Raw genomic sequence first — 23,348 nt, 5'->3', positions numbered from 1 at the left:
CGTACTCGTACAGTCGTGCAACCAGCAGGGTATCTAATGTAGCGGTACGTGTCTTAATCAAAGTGTGGATGTGTGCGACACTATACACTCAGAGATGAATGATTGACATGAATGTTGGCAAGAAAAGATCTTCAAACTTTCAGCGATCAAAGGCTGCAGCCTGAATTCGTGTAGTGTACCCGCGTTTCACCGAAGGGAAGGGAGAGAACCACCGCTCATGCTGTTATGCATGTGGGCTTTCTGGCTGTTATAGAGAATCTGTGCTTCAGCTCACTTTCCGAGCCAAAAGGTGATATGGCACAGCCTTTTGAAGTTGCCATTAGTTGGGACTTTCACTGAAGTCCCTTTTTTTCCAGAACGAGGCTTTCTCTAAAGTACTTCTCGGATTCGCTTTTCCTGCACTGTCCCCGCGGATTTCTTACGCCGAGCCGGGGGGCTGGCAGCCTTTTGCATATGATCATCACTGTGACGCCCAGAGCCCACCCAATGGGAGGGGTCTTTGTTAAAAGCAAGGAAACAACGTGTACTCGCAGGGGCGCCCACCATCAGCCCTTTTGGGGTGGTTAAACGTACGTTTCCCTTTGATGCTTGGGGAGACGATTTCTGGGACGGGTTTAGGCACCGGTGCTGGCGAAATTTGTTGCAGCGCCTCATGTGCCCTAAACAGTGATAAACTTGAGTACCTGATTTTTTTTGCCCCTAAAGAGCGAGTGCAATGAGTAGAAAAGCAGTTTTAGTTTTCTTTTCGAAAGAAGATTTTAGTAACTTGTTTGCAAATATTAGAAGATAGCATTATGTACTGTTCCTTCCGTTCTTTAGAACACGTTCAGATATGCCAGCTCGGTTATATATATAATGTCAAAAGCTATGGAATAGACCATTTGTCTTAAGTGATAAGAGAAAAGAGGAGAGAGCTAGGGCTTGTTGTACCAATAGTCTCGCTCAGAAAATAAAACGATTACATTAGCTTCAATCGATTGCCTACTTATAACTAATGCCTAACTTTTTTTTAACGAACCGAGCAGGAGAGCTACCGATTATATTGATGAAGAAGAAGGCCCAAACTGGGCAAACATGAACAACCTCGGAAGGAGTTAACAACAAAAAAATAGCTGCAACGACCACTAGGATAACTCCAACAACAAGTACGACGACCAATTGTGACACCTCCACTAACAACTACACTCACAACAAAAGCAAATACAACACAACATCCTCAGTGGAGACAAACATCTAACGAAGAGGCAAAGAAATCTCCACCACAAAGTCCCAAAAGGCATGACCTTTCAAAGTCATTAGTGGCCCAAGGAGGTCCGGTGGCAACAATTCCTTTAGACGATCTGCACAGTCTTGAATCGCATCATCATTGAGCTTCCCATCATTTCCAATAATGCCTAAATCCTTTAACACACCACGCTAGGCGAGCTAAGCATTTCAAGGAAGCGACGATCTATCGTAGGACTTACGTCGGCATCTTGTTGTCGTGGTCGGGGGTGTAGAAGGATAAATGGGAAGGCATGCAAGTTCCTCACCCTCGCTAGCTGTGGTGGCTGGTTGTATCAATGGATCCTCTATCAACCGAGACTCTTCTTCCTTGACCTTCACTGTAGATTGGATAGGATCATGTACATATGAGATAGCCCCTGTACAAAGATGGGATCCTCAACTGTCTCATGCACATATGAGATAGCTTCCTCATCATCAGAAGCGTCCTCTACTAGAACAAACTCCTCTAACCTAATTAGTTTCGGGTTCACTTTCCTAGCAACACCTTGCTCCCATTGCCGACACACCATAGTCGTGTAACTAGGGCACGCATGGCATCTGTCTGGTCATAGAATCGAACTTTTGTTGCTCGTGGTTCTGCGCTAGGGTATATGCAACGGCTCATCAGGACAAGCAAGAAATAATAGGCTTGTGGCTGATTATTCTGCAGAGTGGATCCCTTGTATGGCGATAGTTTAGAATGCCGACACAACTATTCTTGTGCGTTGTAAATGACGTCGAAGTCGATTGTCCATACTTCAAGCAGAAAATTAACGAAATGCAAATTTATACCTTGTTTGCAATACTTCGAAGAAAATTATGGCAGCGATGCACATGCTGCTCGCATATTGTGTCCCAGCTGGTTCTCCTGATGACTCCCTTCGGATTGCAGAGCGCACCACCGTATTGAGCCTTGAGGAAATTTGTTAAAGCTTTGATTGACGTATTTTGGGCAAAGAGTACTTGCATGTTCCAAGTTTCCCACTGTAGAGGACATTTTGGGTGCGCGGTACCCAAGCGCATAGAGAATCAGGGCACGCCACCCGCGCTCGGGCGACGCGCCCCCATCCCTTCGCTTTTCCGCAACAGATTACTCCCGGTCCACTCCCTCGCCGTCCCAACCCCACACGCGCGCAACAGTGCTTTATAAAAACCCGGAGATTCTCCTCGAATCACAAACTCCACATGCCCTGGTTGATCATCGTCGCCCAAAACCACACCAAACCAAAATCACCCGCGAACTGGCTCGATCACACGAGCCGAAACCCAATCCCCGCCATTACACACATTTACACGCCGCTAAATAAAGCCCAGCTCGTCCAAAGGAAACCCAGCACCGCGCCACCCGCGGCGTAACCTTTTCGCCCCCTTTTCCCCGCAGCCCGGCCGACTCATGAGCGCGTGTGTGTATCCGTCCATGCACCTGCGGCTCCCGTCGTGCGAGACGCCGAGACGGGCCTATGAGCTCCAGGGCATTTAAGTAGCAACGACCCCCCTTCATCCCCGCCCCCGCTAGCTCGGTAGCTCTCCCTCCTCTCACCGCTGAGCGACGACCCCCTCGTCCTCTCTGCGCTCCAGTCCAGCACGTTCCCTCTAGGCTCTAGCTGTTTCCTCTTGCTGGTTTTTCTTGCTTCCGAGGCGGCTCGGATGCTGTCCCACGTCGAGATGGCCCCCGCGGCCGGCGGGTTCAAGCTCTTCGGCAAGGTCATCACGCAGTGCGCCGAGAGCGCCCCGCCGGTGGCGGCGGTGCCGCCGCAGGAAGCGGCGGCGTCGAGGAGCACGGCGTTCGCGCGGGAGAGGGACGACCCGGACGAGCGGGACCAGCCGATGGTCAAGCGGGAGGCGGCGGCGGACCACGACGAGTTGGTCGAGAAGCAGCAGCAGGACTCCGGCGGCGGCGGGGCGGTCGAGAGCGGGGAGAGCAAAGGGCAGCAGCACCCGCGCCCGCGGCAGCAGCAGCACCAGGACACCGCGGAGGCGCGCGCGGCCGCGGCCGCTTCCTCGGCGCCGCCGCTGCCGTGCCCGCGCTGCCGGAGCCGGAACACCAAGTTCTGCTACTTCAACAACTACAACGTCAACCAGCCGCGCCACTTCTGCAAGGATTGCCACCGCTACTGGACCGCGGGCGGCGCGCTCCGCAACGTCCCCGTCGGCGCCGGCCGCCGCAAGAACCGGCCCCTCGGCCCCGTCGTCGCCGCCGGCGCCGTGCCAACCCACCACCTGCACCACCAGCACCGCGCGGCGGCGGTGGCCGCAGCCGCAGCCGCCGCCGGCGCGGGTTTCGTCCTCGGCTTCCCCGGCCAGCATCCTTCCTCCCCGACCTCGCCGTCGCCGATCTACGCCGAGCGGTGGCCGGTCTGCCCCGACCGCCGGTTCTGACGTGACGATCCGCCACCCGATCGCCCTCGCGGGCCCCCGGCTGGGTTCGGATAGGGAGCTAGTAGTAGGCTGGTTTGACTTGCGTAAATTTGCTGGTGAGGTGGGCTGGCTTCTTGTTGTACGTGCGCGAGGCTTGCACAATCACCAAAGGGGTATGGATTGATGGATGGAGGTGGAGGACGACATGGAAATGGCTTTTGTTTCTTCTCTTCTTTTCCCTGTGTCTAGGTCGTCCGTTTCCTTCTCTTGTTGTTTCCCTGTGTCTAGCTTGGATAGAGCTTACTACTAGCTTGCAGTCTGAACTTGCTGATGTGTGTAGTGTAATGTAACAGCAGCGGCAAGTTGCAAACTCCGTGGAAAATCTGTCCGTGCGTGCGTGTGCGTGACCCTGCTGATGATGAATGTGATGCGATCAGTGATCCCATGCACTCCTGTCCTTGGAGTCGGCGCTCACTGCTCACCTCAGCCTCAGCTCGCTCGACCCAAAGGGATGGGCATGGCCTAGCAGCTAGCTGCTGATTTACCTGCGTCCTCCTCACATTCCTTCCTGGGAAAAGGTGACGACGGAGTGAGATAAACTCTGGAACGAATCAAGGAATGGTGCTCTGCAGATCGACCTCACAAAAATTGATGTTCTTTGCCGTTGCAGGCTTGCAGCACGGATAAGAGGAGGGTGAATGAAGAAGAAGACCCATACGGCTACGGCCATACCGGCCGGCCGGAAACGTTGGACGGAGTTGTGACTGCGGCCGGTGGGTGTGCTGTTGACCGCGCAGGACAAGACGATGCGTCGGGCTAGGCAAAAGGCCCCGTCCTGGTCGCTACATGGGCGTGGTGACATTTCCGTGAGTGAGTGGCCCAGCGCTTTTCACCACCCTTTTGGGAAGTTTCATCACAATGGGCATGGGGACAGGGCACCTGGCCGCCGGCCGAGTGGCTTTCACCGGCCATCAATGCCCGCGCGCCCAGCGAAAGATCGCGCGGCCTTTACTAAAAGCGCCGGGAGATAAATATTCCAACCGTCAACTTGTCAGGGGGAGTCATGGAGTCAAGGCCAGAGGCCAAGGGCGGAGAAGGAACTGAAGCAAGGCCTAGGCTAGGCTAGGCAGCAGTAGCTGCTGCCGCTTTGGGGGGCTTTATTGCTCGCAAAGTTACTTTATGCGGTAGCGGCCGCGAGAGCGCTGGCTTTGCCGCGGGTTTACTGCTCGCTCGCCCCTCGCGTCGTCTCGTCGCGTGTGGTTGGGAGTTGCGCGGCCGGCCGGGGGACCTTTTCGGCCTGCTCTGCTGACAGCTCGCCCACACCACGGGGCCAGACCCCAGAGGAGCCGTGACGTGGGCGCGCCTAACCTCCGGCTTTGGATTTCACGTGAGCGGCTACTTAATGAGTCGTTTGATCGTATGTCAGCGGAGTATGAAATCTTTCAATGGACAAGTGTTGAGCAAATTCCTGCTACATGGAGGCAGCCACTCAGACAGCCCAAAAGCGCATCCATGACGTGCACTGGCGTCCTCCGCTTTCCCCGGCTGTCAAAAGGCTCCGAGCCTCCGACGACTCTGACCCCAAAAGTTGGCGAAGCCGGGGTGTAAACTTCACCCGGCGCCACCAGCAGCAGCGGTAAACTTCACATGTCAATTGAAATCGACTTTTTCGACCGGGGATCTTCTCACGGTCACGCTGGGTTGTTTCGTTTCGTCTGGAAATCGTAGTAGTAGACTAGTAGTATAGTACCCCGAGCTCTCGGTTGAGAAAACGACGTGTGGAAATGGACTGTGCTACATGCGCGATGGTCTCGCCCTCGTCGATCGGGGATGGAACATGGCTGGGATGGACATACATGCTAGGTGATGCGTTACCATTAGTGTGCTGCCGCTACTACTAGCTACTGCTCGTGATGGGGACGGACACGGACGGCTTTGGTGGGCATCTACTTTGATCCGGTGGTTTATCATTTAATTTTTGAAACATGGTATGGAAACAGACGCTTAACATTTGGTATGTATAAACGCTCACCCATATAACTGTAGGTACGTACTCTGTTCATACGATCGACTCTCGGAGACTAGATATTGGTAGGTCTTGAAATTAATTTGTTGATGAATACATCGTCTACTGTTGAAATTCAACCAGAGGACTTGAATTTAGGTGGACTGATTTTGTGATGGTTTATTGTATCAGGATAAGGACCTGGTACTAGGAGCCATTAATTGGCCGTTTTAGTTAATGTAGAGGGCGGGTTGCTTTCCACCGTAATCAAGCGGAAGAGCCCAAGAAAGGAAGATACATGTAGCCCTCAAGAAAAGGATTGTGCTGGGGCTAATATGGGCTGGTTAATTAGCTAGGAGCAATGTTTATACATGTTTGGTAACATCACACTGATGCCGCTGCTCGATCGTAAAAAGAAAATCAAAACGACTCAAAGAGCCCAGAAGAAATTAAGCAATCCTGAGGTCTCTGCTGTTGAGATTAGTCACCATTCAGCAGGTCTAGAGTGTATCATTGCGAAGTCATATACTCTACATACGAATATGCTGCTTTGAAATATCTGGCTTCCGATCCACAGTAAGAAAACTTTAGCAGCTAGGACAAGTACTCAGCTGTGTGATGGCCACTGATCGTCCTTTCCCCCTTTTCGACCGGCAGTGGAGCTTTTCTCAGAGGAAGGAAAAGAAAAGAGAAGAAACGCTAAACTAAAGCTGAAAGATGGACAGAAAAGTGCACTTTAGAGTACTTTGATTGATCTTTATGTGGTACACAGAAAAGGTCGCCCTTTATGATGGCATTTTGGCGATCAACTTGAAATTGCGTAAAGGCATACAATTCTGACGTGGGAGCCGACACCTTTCGCTCCTTGAGTACTGTCGGGCCAAATGTGCAGATGAAGCTTAGGGCCAAAGCAGGCTCTGGTATAGCAACACATCCTCTTATCCATTTCTGCAGTCAAAATTGTCTAGAAACTGCCATGGAAAATACGCGGTTGTGCTGGGTAGCACGCTACATGTTCCTTTCACCCGTTGCTTCTAGCAGTACTGAGAATCAGCTGCTCCAGCTAAGCTGGCTTAACTCGTCTGATTGAATGTAATGTAAGGCAGCCAAGCACTGCTATATGAGAGCAGCTGTCGACTTGTCAACTGTCAAGCACTCAAGCGTGATCCATTTGATCAGACATGAGGCGTCAGCCATCTAAAGGCTGTGACGGTAGTACCATTCGTAAAAGGGGACCAGCTGTAACAACATCTGAAGCCTGTGTATGCGTAACTGTGAAGATACCTTGTCTTTTAACTGATGAACAAGTCGCCAAAAGGGGGCACAAAACTGATGAACAGCACTGAACAATATCCGGTATTGGACGGATGAATACATCTATTGGGCCGACTCAAAAGATTGATAGGCTTTAAACATGAGTGTATAGCTCCTGGACGCGCGGCCCAGCTTATCTACACAACAAATCAGCAGGCCCGCCGAACAAATAAGTCAACTTGTCGCCAGCGTCCCCCGTCCGAGGCTCCGAGCGAGCTCCGCCGACCTGGTGTCTTTGCTGGCAGTGGCACTGGCACCCAAGAGCGAAGAGGAGCGAGCGGGACCCGGTCCGTCGCGGCCGCCGCCAACCAGCCGTCTGGCCTCTGGCATCTCCGAGACGTACCCTGCGATCCTCACGACGCGCATGCTCGATGCCCTCGTGCTGTTGCGTTGAGCCACCCCGGGAAGGAAGCAGCGCTTTGCTCCATTTCCGCCGCGCTTTGCTCTCACGAAACGCGCCATGGGAAGCCGGAGCCTGGCACTGCTACGCCCACGAACGCGCATTTGGTCCAAGTCGGCATCGCCGTCGTTTTTTATGCGCCGGAATCAAATGTGGAGCGGGAAGGAAGCAGTCGGTGCAGGTTTATTTTTTAGTACGAAAAACTCTTCGTCAACTCGTTTGCCTGCCGACCTGAGCTCGCGGCCCAACTGCCATGGCACATGCTTCCCGGGCGCGCGGTAACCGTTACACGGCACACCCACATGCGCTGAAGCGCGCATCTTGAATATATATGGGGAACACACAGCTTGTTGGCACAATACGACTACGCAAACATCACAAGCTGAACCTGCATCGCCATTCGCCATTCTCAACAGCCTGACAAGCAAGAGGATTGAAGAACTTCCGGGTTGATCGATCGTCCCCACTCGAAAGAGAGGAAAATGACAGTGAGTTTGCTCTATAGATGCATACGTTTTTCTTTCGAAATTCATTTGTATCTGGTTGATTCATCTGTTATTGATCCTCACCTACAACTGCAACAGCTCGTGGAGATGTGCGTGCACATGGACTGCCCGGGGTGCGAGAAGAAGGTCCGGAAGGCGGTGGAGCGGCTGGAGGGCGTGCACGACGTGGAGGTCGACATGGCGCAGCAGAAGGTGACGGTGAACGGGGACGTGGAGCAGAAGAAGGTGCTCAAGGCGGTGCGGCGGACGGGGCGGCGCGCCGTGCTGTGGCCGCAGCCCTTCGCCGCGGGCGGCGGCGCGCACGTCCTGGCGCAGCAGCAGCTCATGTACCAGCCCGGAGCGGCGGCGCTGGAGCACGGCGTCCACGCGGCGCGCCCGGGGTCCTCGTACAACTACCACAAGCACGGCTACGACGACTCGCGCCTGTACGGCGCCTACTACCACCACGGCGCCAACTCGGCCGTCGCTGGCACCAGGGCCACCGACTACTTCAGCGACGAGAACGCGCAGGGGTGCTACGTCATGTGATTCTAAGGGGATCGCACGATCGACATGTCATGTCAAGCACCGCGCTCGGTGCTTTGTTTTGTTGTTCCATGATACAATGACTTAAGTTTATGATATACAGGCAAGGAGGAAGATATCGAAACGCTGGGTTTGGTTCTTATTCTGAACCACTGAACATGTTCTCGGCCGCTAGCGCGGGGGATTCACATAGTAGGTCTGTAGGTGATTTCGAATCCAGGTGTTTACGTTTCCGAACGATGCGTTGCGTAGCCTCCCATGTGAACGAACGCAGACTTGCAGAGAAGCGTGATATATAATGGCCAATACATGGGCCACGCCATCCGAATTCCGAATGGAACAGTTTTCCTTTATCCCGCATATCATGCAACTGTGTTAGCAACTTAAGTGATTCACATTCGTGAGCATCGTGTAATATTCCTTCCTCTAATAGTTTATTCCGCCTGTGCGATAACCGCACGGTGACCGTGCTAAAACCTCACCGCTCACCTTATACAAAGAAAGGGGAACATACCGTACACTTGTGTATTGCAGATAATCTCGTCGTGTAGGAGTAGTGGCATCCACATCCGGGTCCTGTTACTTGTCTCGAGCAGTCATTTTCATCTTCTTTTTCAGATTAATGGCTCATGTTTTAAAGCGCATGGTGCATGCCACCTTTGAGCGCCGATGCAAAAGCTTCCACACCGGGTTGCAAAATCGGTGGAGAGGTTGGCCATCGCGAAGGCGAGCGGCGCGGTGACCCGAGCCGAGCGCGCACGCCCCGGCACGGCGTCGGTCGGCCCACGGGCTTCTCGACGGCGCCAACAGGCAGCAGCAACAGGACAGGCACGGAACAAAAGCACCCGGTGTTCGGCTTCACCCCGCGAGCCAACCAGACCCGCATCGATCCTGCAACCCCTTCGCGAATGGGGGTCTCATCCGCTCGACGGCCACGGCAAGTGGCCTCCTCCTCCTCACGCACTTAAAATCCCCCCGCGCGCCGCCACCCCGCTTTCTCCCCATCCCGCCCATCCACTCCGCGCCTCGACCAGACCATGGCAGCGGCACACCAGGTCTCCGCCGTGATCTTCGACCTCGACGGCACCCTCCTGGACACAGGTACGCACGCGGATCCATCCAGCCTCCTCGCCGTCCCGCGCTCCGTTCCACACTCGCGCCGTTCTGTACGGGACACGGACCAATCAGATAGGCTGGAATAGTGGATGCACATTTGCACGTGTGTCGCTGTGCTGCTGTAATTCGTTTATTGATCGTATATTCGTGTTGAGCGCAGAGAGGGCGACGAGGGATGTCTTGAACGAATTCTTGGCGTCGTACGAGAAGGTCCCTGACCCGGAGAAGGAAGAGAAGAGGCTGGGCCAGATGTACATGGAATCCACCACCGGGATCATCAGAGATTACGGGCTGCCGCTGACCGTCGAGGAGTACTCCAAGGCGATGCATCCACTCTACCTGAAAAGGTTCCCTTTCCGTTTTAACATCGCTTCACCATTTGTCCATTTACAAGCACTTTAAGTTGGGTTCTTACTTTCTCCCCAGGTGGCAAAAGGCAAAGCCGCTTCCAGGAGTGAAGAGGCTTGTCAAGCATCTTTACAAGAATGGAGTGCCACTCGCACTTGCTTCAAACTCCATCAGGAGAAATATTGATCAAAAGCTTCCGAAACTAGAAGGTACGATGATTACAGTTTGCTTCAGTCTTTACTCTGTACTTTATCAGTGGCATAATTAGATATGTCTTTTGGTCTATCGCTTTTGGAGCAAATGAGTATACCTATACAGAAGGGAATGAAAAGTCTTCCAATGTGATTTTAAGGATTTATTTTGGTGAAATTTGTTATGTATACTGCTTTACTCATTGACCGAGGCACGTCTATACTCAATTTCAGACAACACGATCATGTAAGTAACTAAACATTGCTAGTCCTTATGTAACATGGTTGAGACAAGTTAAAAAAAAGGAATATTGAACTAGTAAGGAATAAGGATGCTTATCTATTTTTAGTTGGTACATTTTCTTATATATTGCATCAGTTTCTTAATCCATGTATTAAAAAACTCCTTTATGGTTTTCCAGATTGGGGAGAGTGTTTTTCTGTTATTCTTGGTGGAGATCAAGTCCCTAATGGAAAACCTTCCCCTGACATGTGGGTACCTTTAGCATTATTGACCAATAATCTGTTGTTATTGCTATTTAACTCGTTATCTCAACTGCACAACCTTTGTTCTGTTTCCATGCCTCTGTATACTTATCTTTAGCATCTTGTATAGAACCCTGTTTATTACTGATCACGTATCCTACACTCTACAAGATTTCTGGAAGCTGCAAAGAGACTTGGCGTAAATCCATCATCATGCTTGGTCATAGAAGATTCTGTGTAAGTACAGGGAAGACTTCTTCTTGGCGAGTTGTTATCTTGTGCCCTCGCGAAGAAAAAAAACCCTTCATTGTGCTGTTGTGCATGATTCATAACTTATCAGAACACTTCTAAACGTTATTGAAATCTGATGGGCAGCCAAATGTTATAATTTTCAGTAGTTACCAGTATGCCATGATGAGTATGTGTAAAGTGGACCCCATATATCTTCCATTGGGTTCAGCCTCACAAATCACAAAATTTAATGCATCAAAGGTTGAAATTTCTTACCAAAAAAGGTTAAAGTTTTCATTTGCAAACCATTTATATGATAACTTCCTTCTGTTTTCAGCAGCATTCTATTTTCTATATGAAACGATGTAGCATGTTGTATAATACAAATGTAACGGTTTTTTTAATCATGTACAGTCTTCTATGGAAATACACCCTTTAGCAAGTTTAAATCACACTTTTCTCATTTGTTTTGTTATATCCTTCATGAATGATTGTCCAGGACCATTGCCAGCAAATTTTCCTCTCCTTTTTTCTAATCGCTCTCCCTCACAACTTATCTTTCATAAATGTATTTAAGTGTCATGACTTCTCAAAACCTGACTCTTCTATACACTCCCTTACTGATATCTGTAGGATGCACTTCTCGTGACCCAGTGGAAATTTATAAGGTTCACAAAATAATCAATAAGATGTTTTGTATTTATTCCCTCAGATAACCCTATTGATTATGCTGAAGTGGTAAATTGTATGATTTCGATGTCGATGCATTGAAAAGAATGCACTTGCTCTATGCTATTGAGTTACACTTTCTGCTTCCTTGGTGGTATTTCTTAGCGTTGGAGTCAAGGGTGCCAAGGCTTCTGGGGCAAAGGCAGTTGCAGTACCATCACTTCAAAGTCAAAGGAAGCACTATTACATTGCCGATATCATCCTCTATTCGCTTTTGGACTTCGATCCTGAGCTGTGGGGTCTTCCTCCATTTGAAGATCGTAACTCTCTTCATTGACTGCTGATTTTGTTTTATTGTCACTATTTAAAATCTGATGGGTGACATTTATTGTAGGCGTCCATGGTGTTTTGCCCATTGATCCCTTACTTTCAACTGCTCAAATAGGTGATAGGATTTTAAACAATCTTCATAGGGTAATTTCAGGTTAAAGTCTTTCCGGCTACTCATCTTATATGCTACTATTCTTTAAATACCAACGTTTTTTTTACTTATTTTGATTATTTGGAAACAGACGTACATACCTACGAATGTATTCCTGACCAAATATCAGGAATTTATATGGGTTGGGCCAGGTCCAAAGTGCATGGATTCTCTAAGGTGGTCATTGGTACTGGGTGGGACTTTTCACAGCAGACCGTCGAGAGAGTGATGGTTGGTACTTCTTTTTCGTATCTGTGGTTGTTTTCATCTGGGAGGCCATCTGTCTAAATGTTCCCCTATAGTTCTAAGTTTCTTTTTCTGGCACAAGATATGTGAACATTGGTGTTCTAGTAATATTTACTAACAGATTAACACATAGCATGGTTTCTGCACTTTTCTTGTACGTTCATTTAATTTGTCGTTGTTCTTTTGCAGGTAGTAGAGTTTCTTGATTCCACTGGCAAGATTGAAACAGAGCCTGTGAAGCTTCTTGTAATTGGTTACATCCGGAAGCTACAAAGCACAGTAATAACCATCTCTTAAATTTTACTAGAAATTAAAACAACGTGACTCAACTGATTTTTTTTCCATATTAGTTCAACTAGAGAAATGCCTAATAGAGCATGGCCCAACAGTATGGCATACAGATTATAGAGTAGAATGAGAGAATACGTTAGATTATTTAGAATTAATGGAAATAGATGACAGTGAAAATGATACTTATTTCCAATACAAGGAAATAGATTGCTAGGTAACATGGACAATAAGACAGGTAATTAACCAAATGGCTTGTCCCTAGCACGACCAAAATAGCTTCTGTCTGCCATTCGGTTGGCTTCTTATGGCCCAGTATGGCGTCCTTATCTTTTTTGACATTTCTATTTGTTATTGCAATTCTGGAGTTCTTAATCTATCAACAAGCATATTTTTCCTCGAACACACATCACATCTCGTCATATGACAAGGATATAATTTCATGTGCAAGCTCACAGTACGATTATAGTGACTCAAACACAACCTTTATTGCAGGATGATATGTTGCAAGCTTTAAGTGTAACTGACGAAGACAGGAGCATTGCAAGGGATGGACTGGACCTCCCAACTTTCTCTGAATATGCCCACGACCTTCATTTTCCCTGAATGTGGCCATATGATTGCAAGCTCTCACAGCACTACCTTAGGGTTGGCATTGTTATTGTTAGCTCACAAACATTATGCCAGCTTCATTTACGTCTAGGAAGACTACATGAAATACGTGTATTTGAAGAAGAGGAAAAGGGTACAGAAGGAATGAAGTTTGTTGTCATCTTAGAGGTGGTTGGATGTTACCATATGCTGTAATAATTGTCTTGGCTTCATGTCTTATTTTTTAAAAAAATATCATTGCATCTGCACCTTCCTTAAGGGGCAGAGAGATAGAAAAAATTGCAAGCATATAGATTATTCTGGAGAACGGTATAGATTATTCTTGACGACCAAACAGTGATGTTATTCTTCAATAAAAGCATGGTAATTCTGTTTTTTGGATGATGTGCTGACTTGGTAGAGGTCCTAATTCGATCGGCATGTATCAGCTAAATCTCATTAATTTTTTTTTAAAAAACACTTTATGGACAGGCTGAGATCGAGCGCCTGTACGTGTAGCTGCAATCTTACACATTTCATTTTTAGCTAGCTTTCCGTTCCTTGATGCTTCCACAGCGTTTGTGACAACGTGCATTGCCTCAGTCTGGCGTGAATTTTGTTTGGCTTCGCATGCCGCTGATCAAGCAGGCGCTTCGCCTGACCCGCACAGGTATTCAAACGAGAAATGAATGAACAGTTGAGCGTGAGACCGCGACGCAATCCTATAGGCCCTGTAGTACCTTTTACACACGCAATGCTATTCAGTTCCAGTTTCAAAAAAAAAATTGTTATTCAGTTCCATCATTCACTCCTATTTACAGAGGCGAACATAATTGATTCCCATTTCTTCGCCAGCTACCATTGTTCACGTGTCGCCTTGACTACTTGGGCCTCTATGCACTTTTACAATATACACAGAGAGAGGCCGTTTTTTTCTTCTTGCGAGTAAGAGAGCGAGAGGCCGTTGTCTAGAGAAGAATAAAGAATAAGCAGTCAAAGAACTAGCATATCAACACTCCTAAGACCTTGCGGGTGGGAAGTACGAAGAAATGGTAGAACCCCGTCTCTTCGTGCTCGGCTCCTTCGATGGACGGATCCACCCCTGTATCTCTCTCTGGATCTCCAGCGGCAGCTCCTCCACTACTGCTGGGTCGATGTCTTCAACGTTGAACAACCAGGGGTTACTGCCAGAGGGTTCACCACCACTGTTGATGTTGCTCCTATCTGCAGCTTGCCCAGACACATTGTGTTCTTCAGGTTTGTTTGCTTCCGAAGAACTCCCTGGACCTAACATTATCACAAATATTCAGCAAACAGAGAAACGTGTAAGCAGTTAGATCGGTATTTGCATCATTGCATCTGTACAGAAGTAGTCCACCAAACCTTGAGGACTGCAAATTAGTACATCAGATTTTCTTTTCTCATGGAGGGCAGATTGACCCCGTGAGAGAAACTTCAATATCGAGGAAGTTCCCTATCGAAATAAAAAATCTTGGGTGAGTCACAGAGAGGGACGCTAATAATTAATTTGAAACTTCTATACTGCCAGTAGAAAATAAGTGAAAGATTCAAAATTAATGAAGTGAGAGGGATTAGGACATGTTTAAATTAGAAACTTAGGAAACCAATGGTAGCATGATGTGAAAAGGCCATGTTTTAATCATTACTGATACAGATAGCAACATAGCACTAACTTCTGGGATGTTTTGTCATCTTCGGACTTGATCATTAAGCAATCCAACAAGCAAAAGACTAAAGAAAACAAAGTGTCGATTGACCAATGCTGAAGAATACTACCCCACAAGGAGTCAGTTTAATGGTGTCCAATATCCACAGAGGAGAAAAGGACAACTAACCTTAACTTCAGGCAACTTCTTTGGGATTCTTTTTTCTTCATTTGCTGGGCATTGTTTGGCTGAAATCGATGAATATCTTTTACCGTCTTCTTTCTCTGAGATAGATGGCTCGCACTGTTCTTCATGAATTGGTGTCACATGTACATTGTTATCTACAGAAGCATATTGGCATGTCAGTAATCTCACAGCAAACAAATAAATTGTAAACAATAGACACACTCAAACTCAGGAACATCACCAAGAGAAGGATCATCAGGTACAGATGAAGAATCAGGTATAGCTGGAGATGCAGCAGAACTAGGACCTTTAATGTATCTCAAGATTGAGCTTGTTCCCTGGTAAATGAAACAAACTGAAGGAATAAGAAGTTAACAAAATGCATTTGTGATTTTATGTGGGCCCTGAGTACATATGAATAATGACAAACTGCACAAATCTTGCAGCATGGCATTTGCTAATATGAGAATAAGATCAAAATTTAGAAATGATTGAAAATAAGGCTGCAGATATAGTAGCAAGGATTTAATAAACACATAGTTTTTCATTTTGCTGAAAGTTCATTTGTATTTCAGAATGTTAGAAGCTGGCGAAACGTTAATGTAAAAACAAAGCATCTCTGTCACTATAAGCTAGTGCAATATCAATATATTGTTTGAAGGAAGAGATTTATTGAAATCACTAATACATGTTATCAGGAGATCAGAATAGTATACTGGCATTGCTATGTTTCCTTGTTTCTTTACGGTGGCTGGACATTTAAAAATGACAATCTATCAAATCATCAATTATTAAGAAAGTTATCGTAAGCATACACTTGGTATATCAAATATTTTGCTTGCAGTAACAGAAAGAGATGTTATGCTCCATCCAGTGTTCTGAGATTCTAAAAATTCATGAAGGCCAGATTCAAATAGCTTCATTGCATCCTCTTGAATTTTCCCAGTCCCATAGCGCAATGGACAGGATTTGGAAGGGAATTTCTTCGTTGAATCACGTTCATTTTCCTGCAGAACAAGTAGAAAATGAGGAAGCTATTGTGCATAGTGAGAAGATACATGCTGACCATTTTATCAGAAAATACTCTAGATATAATAAACTAATCAAATAATAAAACACTAAAAAATTATGTATTACACAAAATACCTTAGACGCCCTGGCATGAAGAGTTAGTGTTTGAGCAATTCTCTTGTTCTGGTTCAGGTCAGACTGAATTCGTTCACTTAATTCCTCACAAAGTTGATCCAGCCAGCTTTTGACCTACAACGTATGACAATGGTTGAATCAACAGAATTTGAGTCTTAACACATTTTTTTTTTCTATTTTTAGCCATGCATATGGGATCTTACTCAGGCAGCATGAAAACTTATTAAGTCAGGTAGGGTACCGCATCTAGCATCCCAAGGCCATCAAACTATCAAAGTGCAGCATTATAAAGCTTAAAGCACCAATATAATTCCATGTGCATACCATGCTGCTCACAAAACAAGTATTTGACAGAGTAGCAAGTAATCAAGTGCAACGCCTGTTTACAATAAATCTGGCAGAGGCTCCACAAATGTGGCTGACATGGACCACATGAGGCATAAGTTTGTATATGGAATTGCCAAGTTTTCTTAAATAGCAGCTGATCATCTCACTGGCATGTGGGGGTCCATACTCCCGACCTACAATGTCACAAGGTACCTTATTTTCAAGCTTGAGAGTTGCATATTTTCAAGTTGTTTCACCCTAATTAAGCCAGGATGTCCCTGCATCAGGTACCAATTGTAACACTATGCTCTATATCATTATCACATATGGTTTTCACAAATCAAAACATGTAAGTGCTTATATGCTTATGCTCATCACAAGTAACCAAAATTCATAAGGTTCTTCACTGTTCCAAGGCCTCTCAGATACTCTGTTTCTCAAGCAGCTAAAAATAACTAAAGATTTTGCTTGAAAACAATGAAAATGACAGAGCAAGCATTCTTACAGAAGCACTATTCTTCAGTGCTTTTGGTCCAGGAAATGTCTTTCCACATCCGTGACTCTTCGGTAGAAGACGATCCTCAACTTCTTCTCCACTAATGCCTCTAGCAATCTTCCATAACCATGTTCTGCATGAAGTCTAGAGCTTATAAGATGGGAGTATTAGACATGATACTAAAAACATGGATGCAAAGAAGCATGGTTTTGCCGTGTTTGATATAATGAACCTACCATCAAGTTAAAAGTTATGTCATCCGCCAAAAGCTAAAGGGAATAACAACTCTTAGTCTTTAAAACGTGATATCATATCTTAACTAGCTTATATCTACATTACTCAAGGCAAACAAAATAATAACACATCGATACATGCATGAACATAATTACCCAGTATTTACTCCATACTGCTCTTGTAACTTTTCCTCTGCAAAACTTAGAAGATCACCAATGGTCTCGACCCCAAGATCATCCTGCAAGGAACTTCCAAGCTTACCACCAAGCTGTTTCCTGAATAATATGGTTATTCTCACCATTCAGTGTCAAACCATGCATAGTTTCAACTAAAGCACAATGTTGTGTGATCTAAATAGCGATACACAGTGTCAAAACTATTCCCAGGAACTAACAAGAACCAAGCAAGGGCAGAGGTGTCATGTCAGATCATTACATCTTCTTCACAGGTAGTGATGCTAGAAAGCCTTGAACTGATGAAGAAGGGACTACAGTTTGTTGAGCAGGCTTGTGCATTCCACTGACAAGTTTCGCTAACATCTGCACAGTATAAGAACAATGAGTGGAAGACTGGTAGGAAGAGCAAGGAATAAAAAAAACACAGAAAACAGAAATACAGGAATTTGAGCTGATTTCCTGAGCATAGCAAACTTAACCACAATATTAACCATGGATTGCTGACAATTTTAGTCAACAGAAAGAAAAAACATCTACTCACTATTATGAATCATTATAAACCTTATTGTGAGCAATCCCAGCAGAGCATGTGAATTGGGTTTCCTCCAGAACTCTGACTCGTAGCTGTGCAACAATTATAGCTCCACATGCCAATAACTTATCCTCGTAATCAGCGTCCGGTCGACAAAGCCATGCCCTCACATTCTTTTCCTTCTCGCTGGCATCCTGAACATATCATGACCTATGACCACGTTCATATCAAACCACATTGCAGTAAAACTAATTGCGAAAACATTCTTACAGAAGAAGGAAGGCCCAAGATATTTGACTTTGCTGCTTCCATAAAAATCCCCTCCGGTGAATCTGGGGGAGCTTGTAAGAGCATTTCCTTGGCTGCATCAGTAAGGTCAAGATAAACTTCGTCAATGGATGCCCGCTCGCACTTCCCTTTGCTTGCAAGTATCGCAACAACCTGAAAGTTCAGATGCAAAATATAGACTCATAATTCTATATATGCCATTGTAAGTCCGGTGCTGTTAACTAGTACTAGTAAACTAGTTTACACTGGTGAACCTACCTCAGAGCCAGCACTTCTGTAAAGATTAAGGTCGGCCTTGCCACGCGCCACAGGGACCTGAACCAGATTAATACCAGGACAAACCCTCTTGGCCTCATCTCCACGCATGGACCTGAATAAGCACCACGAATCCGGATGTCAGGACCTCAGCAAATTCCAAGGAAACGAGACTGTCGATGAAGAAACGGCACTCGCCTCTTCACACCAAACCCGCGAGCCTCGTAGCTGACGGCGATCAAACCCCCGCCTTTCCAGTCGTTGTACTGCACCACGGCGGTCGGCTGGCCCCTGAGCTCAGGGTTCCTCCGCTGCTCCACTGCGGCAAAGCAAATGGCCACTCTTTTAGAGTTTCAGTCGAAGAACGGTTGGCCATGGGCGGGGTGGGAGAGGGATAGGCAAGGAAAGTCACCAACCTTGGACGTAGAAGCAGTCCATGTCAACATGGGCGATCACCCGGGGTTCCTGCGGCTCCGGCCTCGCCACCGGCATCCCCTATCCTCAACTTCGGGGGAAAAATTAACCACTGGACTCCCTCGCCTCCCACTTATCCCCTCGTCCCCTTCCCCTTTCTTTAACTCTTTATTCGCTGACAGGCGTGGTGTTAGTAAACAAGCACCACGGCAAGTCGGGAGGTAGCAATACCTAGCCTAGGTCCGGTCGGCGGCGGCCATAGGCAGCCGTGGAGGAAGGTTTTTTCGTCGTTCGTCGAGTTTCGGAGGAAAAACTTCTTTGGCAAGAGGAAGAAGATGAAAGGAATGGGCAGCTAGGTGAGGCCCATTTACTGAAACAGCCTACGGCCCACTGAGAACAAGGGCCAAGCCCGAAACTAATATCAGTAGATGATAGGTTAGCAGCTGGGTGATTTTCCCCGAAGAGAAAAAAAAACATCTTGGGAGATAAATCCCCAGGGGATTGCAAACGCTGCAGCCGTCCGGTCGCTCCCCTCCCGACTCCGGCGAGAAGAAGCGACGGTGGCGGCAGTCGATACGCCACTGGCCGCGGTGGAGGCTGCCCATTCCTTTCCGCCTTTTCGCCCTCGAACTACGGGGCACAGCACGCCTGCTCTTCTGCTCCTTTACTAAGGTACGGCGAGAGGATGAGGTACAACTCGATTTCTTGTTGTTCTGTTTAAATAGTACTTAAAAACTATTTCATCTCTTCAGCTCCTTTGTAGAATGTTTTGCTTGGCGAACTATTGGTCGCCTGCATTTACCTTAGTGCGGGGAGGAGCTACAGTTGGACATCCTCTAAAATTCAATTCTGTAGTGGTGAGCTTAATTCCGTGCATTTTGGTTGATTTAGTGCTGGCAGTGTGGCCTATGCTGATTCTCATGTATTACAATTATGCAACAGGTTTGCGGTGCCAGGGGTCCAAGACCAAGATATCCCCGTGTGTGGAAAACTCGTAAGAAAATTGGGACTATTTCCAAGTCACAGAAGCTTGTGGAATGTGTGAGGTTCTTCTACGTTTCTCTGTTTATACTCCTGTGCATCGTCCTGTCTTAGTCACATTACCTTTATGTTAAAGAAGGTGCAAATACACATTCCGTACACTGACACTGTTGAATTGAGTGTCTGAAACTATCAATATTTTTTATCTCCTGCAGATTAAAGGTCTGTCTAATGTAAAGGAGGAAGTTTATGGCGCACTTGACTCATTTGTTGCATGGGAACTGGAGTTTCCCTTGATAGTAGTAAAGAAGGCACTGAAGACACTTGAGGATGAAAAGGAATGGAAGCGTATAATTCAGGTGTTAAATGGATTTTGATTTGAACTCTGATTCTGATCTAAATTCTTTTTCCTACATATCGCTTTCAATTGTCATGGATTTCTAGTGAAATGTTCATACTGTCTTGTAGATATACACAAATTCCCTTCCTCGGAGAATTTTACTAGTAATCCCATCCTTGGACAGGTCAAGATTTAGCTGTTTCCAGTTCTAGAGTAGAATAATTGCTCCCCTTTAATATTGTATAAACCCTTTTTCCCCGTATCAAGACTACAACTAGGATTAGTTTCTCCTTTATAGTAGCCAACCCTTATCCTGAATTGAAATAATGACCGCATGATTCATGATCTAGGTTATTAAATGGATGTTCAACAAAGGTCAAGGGAAGACAATGGGAAGCTATTACACCTTGTTGAATGCTTTGATCGAGGATGGACGGATTGAGGAAGCAGAAGAATTATTTGGAATGATATTCTCACGATATATGGAGGGATTGCCTCGTACCTTTTTCATGAGAATGATTTCTTTGTATTACAGTGTGGGAGCATACGATAAGATGTTTGAGGTTGGAAATTATGTTTTTTCTTATTTTAGCATGCCATCTTATAAATATGCATTTGAATCTAGTTGGTCCCAGTTGCATTGAGGGGCAGTCATTTTACTTCAGAGATGTGAAAACTGTCTGCTAGTAGTGATATATCAAAGGATACCATTGTACCGAAGCTTTCTAGGGATTTTTGGCTTTGACGTGACTTTCCTTGCCCACCTAGCAGTTCAGAGGTTTGGGTTGATAATTTCCTTCTGCTTCAGCATGGTGTGATATACATGGTCATCCATAATGTTAGAAATAGCATCCATGGCTCCTATCCACCACCAAAACTCCACTGCAGAATGATGTCATTACTGAATAACTTCAACCCTCTATAATGAAGTATGCCGATGTTACACTATTTATTGTGTTCTTTGTGGAATTTCAGTGTGATCATTTTCCTATGCCAAGCTGACTCTGTACCTTGGACCCTGTCTTATTTAAAGCCACTAGGTACACTAAAAAAATGTACTAAAGCCACTAGAAGCTTAGGCCTCCAAAAAGGGGATAATGCACTTATTGTGTTTCCCACGGGAATTTAGACCAGCTATAGCTTCTACATGTGGAATATCTTCATGGGATAGTAAAGCGTCAATCAATTCTGAAGCGATGTCATGCAGATTTAGTTCTGAGACAGATGGTTTTGGTGACTTTGGTCCATCCAAGGACTAAAGTTTGTTCATTCAGGGTTAAAGGTGCCTTCTTAGCACAGACGGGAACATTTGGACTAGTGTAACATGATAGCATGAGGCTCACCACTCTGCATACTGTTTTAACCAAAGTTGAAATTAGGACTTAGACCATTTTTCCCCTTTGTAGAAAAGCTTTGCTCAACAGAAATATGAGTAGGAGATAATCATCCAGGTGTTCTTTTCTAACTATATGATATCTTCCTCGTAAATTCTTCAGGTTTTTGCTGATATGGAGGAACTAGGCGTTAGACCTGATGGTTCAATTGTCAGGATGCTAGGTGATGTATTTCAGAAGTTAGATATGATGGACAAATATGAAAAGTTAAAAAAGAAATACCCACCACCAAAATGGGAATACCGATACATCAAAGGCAAGCGCATCAAAATGAAGGTTTACCCTGATTATAAAACCAAAGAGTTGACAGAAGGAGACCCTGGCACAGATGAACTGGAAGAGGCAGAAAATATACACCACCTTGGCACAGATGAATTGGAAGAGGCAGAAAGTATACACCTTGATGATGAATTGGAAGAAGCAGCAAGCTCAGGCCTTGACAGGAATGTGTTGGACGATGCAGCTTCTGGAGACTTTGAATATGTATAAATCAGAGCTTCTGTTTGGTATTTTCGCACCTGCTTAATCAAAGTGGGCAAGAGCAAAATGGACTGGTATGAATGTGCTCACTCTGTTTTGATTTGACATCCTAGGACCCGTGTTGTTATACTGTAAAGCAGGGCGTCGATATCTTCAGATCTATTTAGATTGACTAGATGAAATCTCTATGTCTAGTTTTGCCATGAACAGTGCTCTCATGACATTGTTACTTGATTTCTACACCGAGATATGTTCTTCAGAGTTTGGTTACTAGATCGTTGATTTCTCAGATTAGCTTGCATAATGCTCATGCTTTGTTTGAATGCTATAAAATGTAGTTATTGTATTAAGTACAAACTGGTATCGCTTTTCTCAGATACTAATGAGTCCGTATTTCTGCTTCCCTCAGTTGCATTGCAGCTTGAGGTTTTGGTGATAGCCAGTTTGCTACTGCTGCCATATTTGGAATGGAAAAGCAACTCTCGTGCTCAGTGGATGTCCAGCAGGTTAGCGTCGCATAATCGTCAAATGATCTGGTAATCCTAATCCATAGTTAGCTGTATCCGACTGCTTCGTGAAGAACCTGTTGTTGATTACTATTAAAGATGATATCCTGGACATCAGACACGGCGGTAGTAATGGATAACTTTGCCATAGTAGATCCCGTAAGAGTTCTGCATGCGTATTATAAACAGACATCCGAGACCAAGACCCATTATGAGCAAGAGCAACTACTAGGAGGCAGCCTTGAGCACGTTTTGCATCAGTGTGCCTTGTTATGAATGTATTGGCTGCCTGTACTGGTCGTCCGTTGCTGGTTGATCGATGTAGCGAAATCTCTGATCATGCGTATGGTCCTATCATTCAGTATGAAAAGACGCCATTGTTGACACATGGAGCCTTGTGCTATCTTAACTGCTAATATGAATGCCTATCTCTGGACTCCTTATGCTAGAGATTTTTCTTTAAGTCGGTAGATTTTGCTTGCATTCCGTACGTGCACTGGACATTTCCATGGTTTGCTTTCGGTACAAAAAGCTAAGGGCAAAGAAGATGAAAATCACCATGTCTTAACCAAAGTGTTCCTCGACTCTTTTTTTTTTGAGCAAAAGTGTTCCTCGACTGAAGGCGATCCCGCCAAAGATGGGCCGGGAGTTTGGCCCATGCAAACGTTATATGCAGGCCGGAGGGACTGCAGACAGCCCATAATCGCAAACGGCATCTAGGCCCTGGGTCGCAGCGAGAGAGAACTCCAGAAGTCCAGCCGTTCGGTTCTCCATCGTCGCCTCCGCCGACGGCGTCACCGGACAAACATTCCCTCGCCTCCTCGGAGGGTATGCCGCCGCACCCATTCATGCCACATCCTTTGCTGCTACAACCAACTACCTCCAGGGCAACGAGGCAAAGGCAA

At 46.2% G+C, this 23,348-nt stretch overlaps 5 protein-coding genes across 9 annotated transcripts; 4 read left to right on the top strand and 1 right to left on the bottom strand.

Moving 5' to 3' along the window:
- The first annotated feature begins 2,459 nt into the window (after positions 1–2,459).
- Positions 2,460–4,008, top strand: LOC117855225 (dof zinc finger protein 5). The gene has a single exon (XM_034737532.1). It carries the CDS (start codon positions 2,914–2,916, stop codon positions 3,643–3,645), a length of 732 nt encoding a protein of 243 aa, XP_034593423.1. The 5' UTR covers positions 2,460–2,913; the 3' UTR covers positions 3,646–4,008.
- A 3,418-nt stretch (positions 4,009–7,426) lies between these two features.
- On the top strand, positions 7,427–8,709 carry LOC117858981 (heavy metal-associated isoprenylated plant protein 28). Its single transcript, XM_034742142.2, has 2 exons — positions 7,427–7,831; positions 7,928–8,709. Exons 1-2 carry the CDS (start codon positions 7,826–7,828, stop codon positions 8,375–8,377), a joined length of 456 nt encoding a protein of 151 aa, XP_034598033.1. The 5' UTR covers positions 7,427–7,825; the 3' UTR covers positions 8,378–8,709.
- A 520-nt stretch (positions 8,710–9,229) lies between these two features.
- On the top strand, positions 9,230–13,426 carry LOC117855181 (bifunctional riboflavin kinase/FMN phosphatase). Its single transcript, XM_034737475.2, has 10 exons — positions 9,230–9,475; positions 9,651–9,837; positions 9,917–10,047; positions 10,452–10,521; positions 10,687–10,752; positions 11,581–11,735; positions 11,810–11,899; positions 11,988–12,127; positions 12,332–12,421; positions 12,926–13,426. Exons 1-10 carry the CDS (start codon positions 9,412–9,414, stop codon positions 13,034–13,036), a joined length of 1,104 nt encoding a protein of 367 aa, XP_034593366.1. The 5' UTR covers positions 9,230–9,411; the 3' UTR covers positions 13,037–13,426.
- A 360-nt stretch (positions 13,427–13,786) lies between these two features.
- Positions 13,787–19,068, bottom strand: LOC117855180 (DNA polymerase eta). Its single transcript, XM_034737474.2, has 14 exons — positions 18,745–19,068; positions 18,527–18,647; positions 18,332–18,443; positions 18,056–18,226; positions 17,815–17,979; positions 17,513–17,616; positions 17,233–17,352; positions 16,853–16,976; positions 16,021–16,134; positions 15,690–15,881; positions 15,116–15,212; positions 14,878–15,029; positions 14,405–14,495; positions 13,787–14,308 (listed from the first exon to the last, which is right to left on the bottom strand). The coding sequence occupies exons 1-14, from the start codon at positions 18,818–18,820 to the stop codon at positions 14,040–14,042; spliced, it is 1,908 nt and encodes a 635-aa protein (XP_034593365.1). The 5' UTR covers positions 18,821–19,068; the 3' UTR covers positions 13,787–14,039.
- Positions 19,069–19,218: 150 nt separating this feature from the next.
- On the top strand, positions 19,219–22,906 carry LOC117855182 (pentatricopeptide repeat-containing protein At4g21190). 5 transcript variants are annotated; one of them, XR_004640467.2, is made up of 7 exons: positions 19,219–19,432; positions 19,506–19,599; positions 19,685–19,783; positions 19,939–20,082; positions 20,414–20,626; positions 21,560–22,011; positions 22,347–22,906. XR_004640467.2 is itself a non-coding variant. In XM_034737476.2 (6 exons), exons 1-6 carry the CDS (start codon positions 19,428–19,430, stop codon positions 21,944–21,946), a joined length of 942 nt encoding a protein of 313 aa, XP_034593367.1. In that variant the 5' UTR covers positions 19,219–19,427; the 3' UTR covers positions 21,947–22,210. The 5 variants fall into 5 exon arrangements, 4 of the variants coding, with proteins under 4 accessions (XP_034593367.1, XP_034593369.1, XP_034593368.1 ...); XM_034737476.2 differs by lacking the exon at positions 22,347–22,906 and having other exon boundaries at positions 21,560–22,210; XM_034737478.2 differs by lacking the exon at positions 22,347–22,906 and having other exon boundaries at positions 19,220–19,414; positions 21,560–22,210.
- The last annotated feature ends 442 nt before the right edge of the window (positions 22,907–23,348 follow it).

Source organism: Setaria viridis, chromosome 5 (genome assembly GCF_005286985.2).
Source record: "Setaria viridis chromosome 5, Setaria_viridis_v4.0, whole genome shotgun sequence".
NCBI classification, from domain to species: Eukaryota; Viridiplantae; Streptophyta; class Magnoliopsida; order Poales; family Poaceae; genus Setaria; species Setaria viridis.
This window is presented reverse-complemented; position numbering and strand designations above follow the sequence as displayed.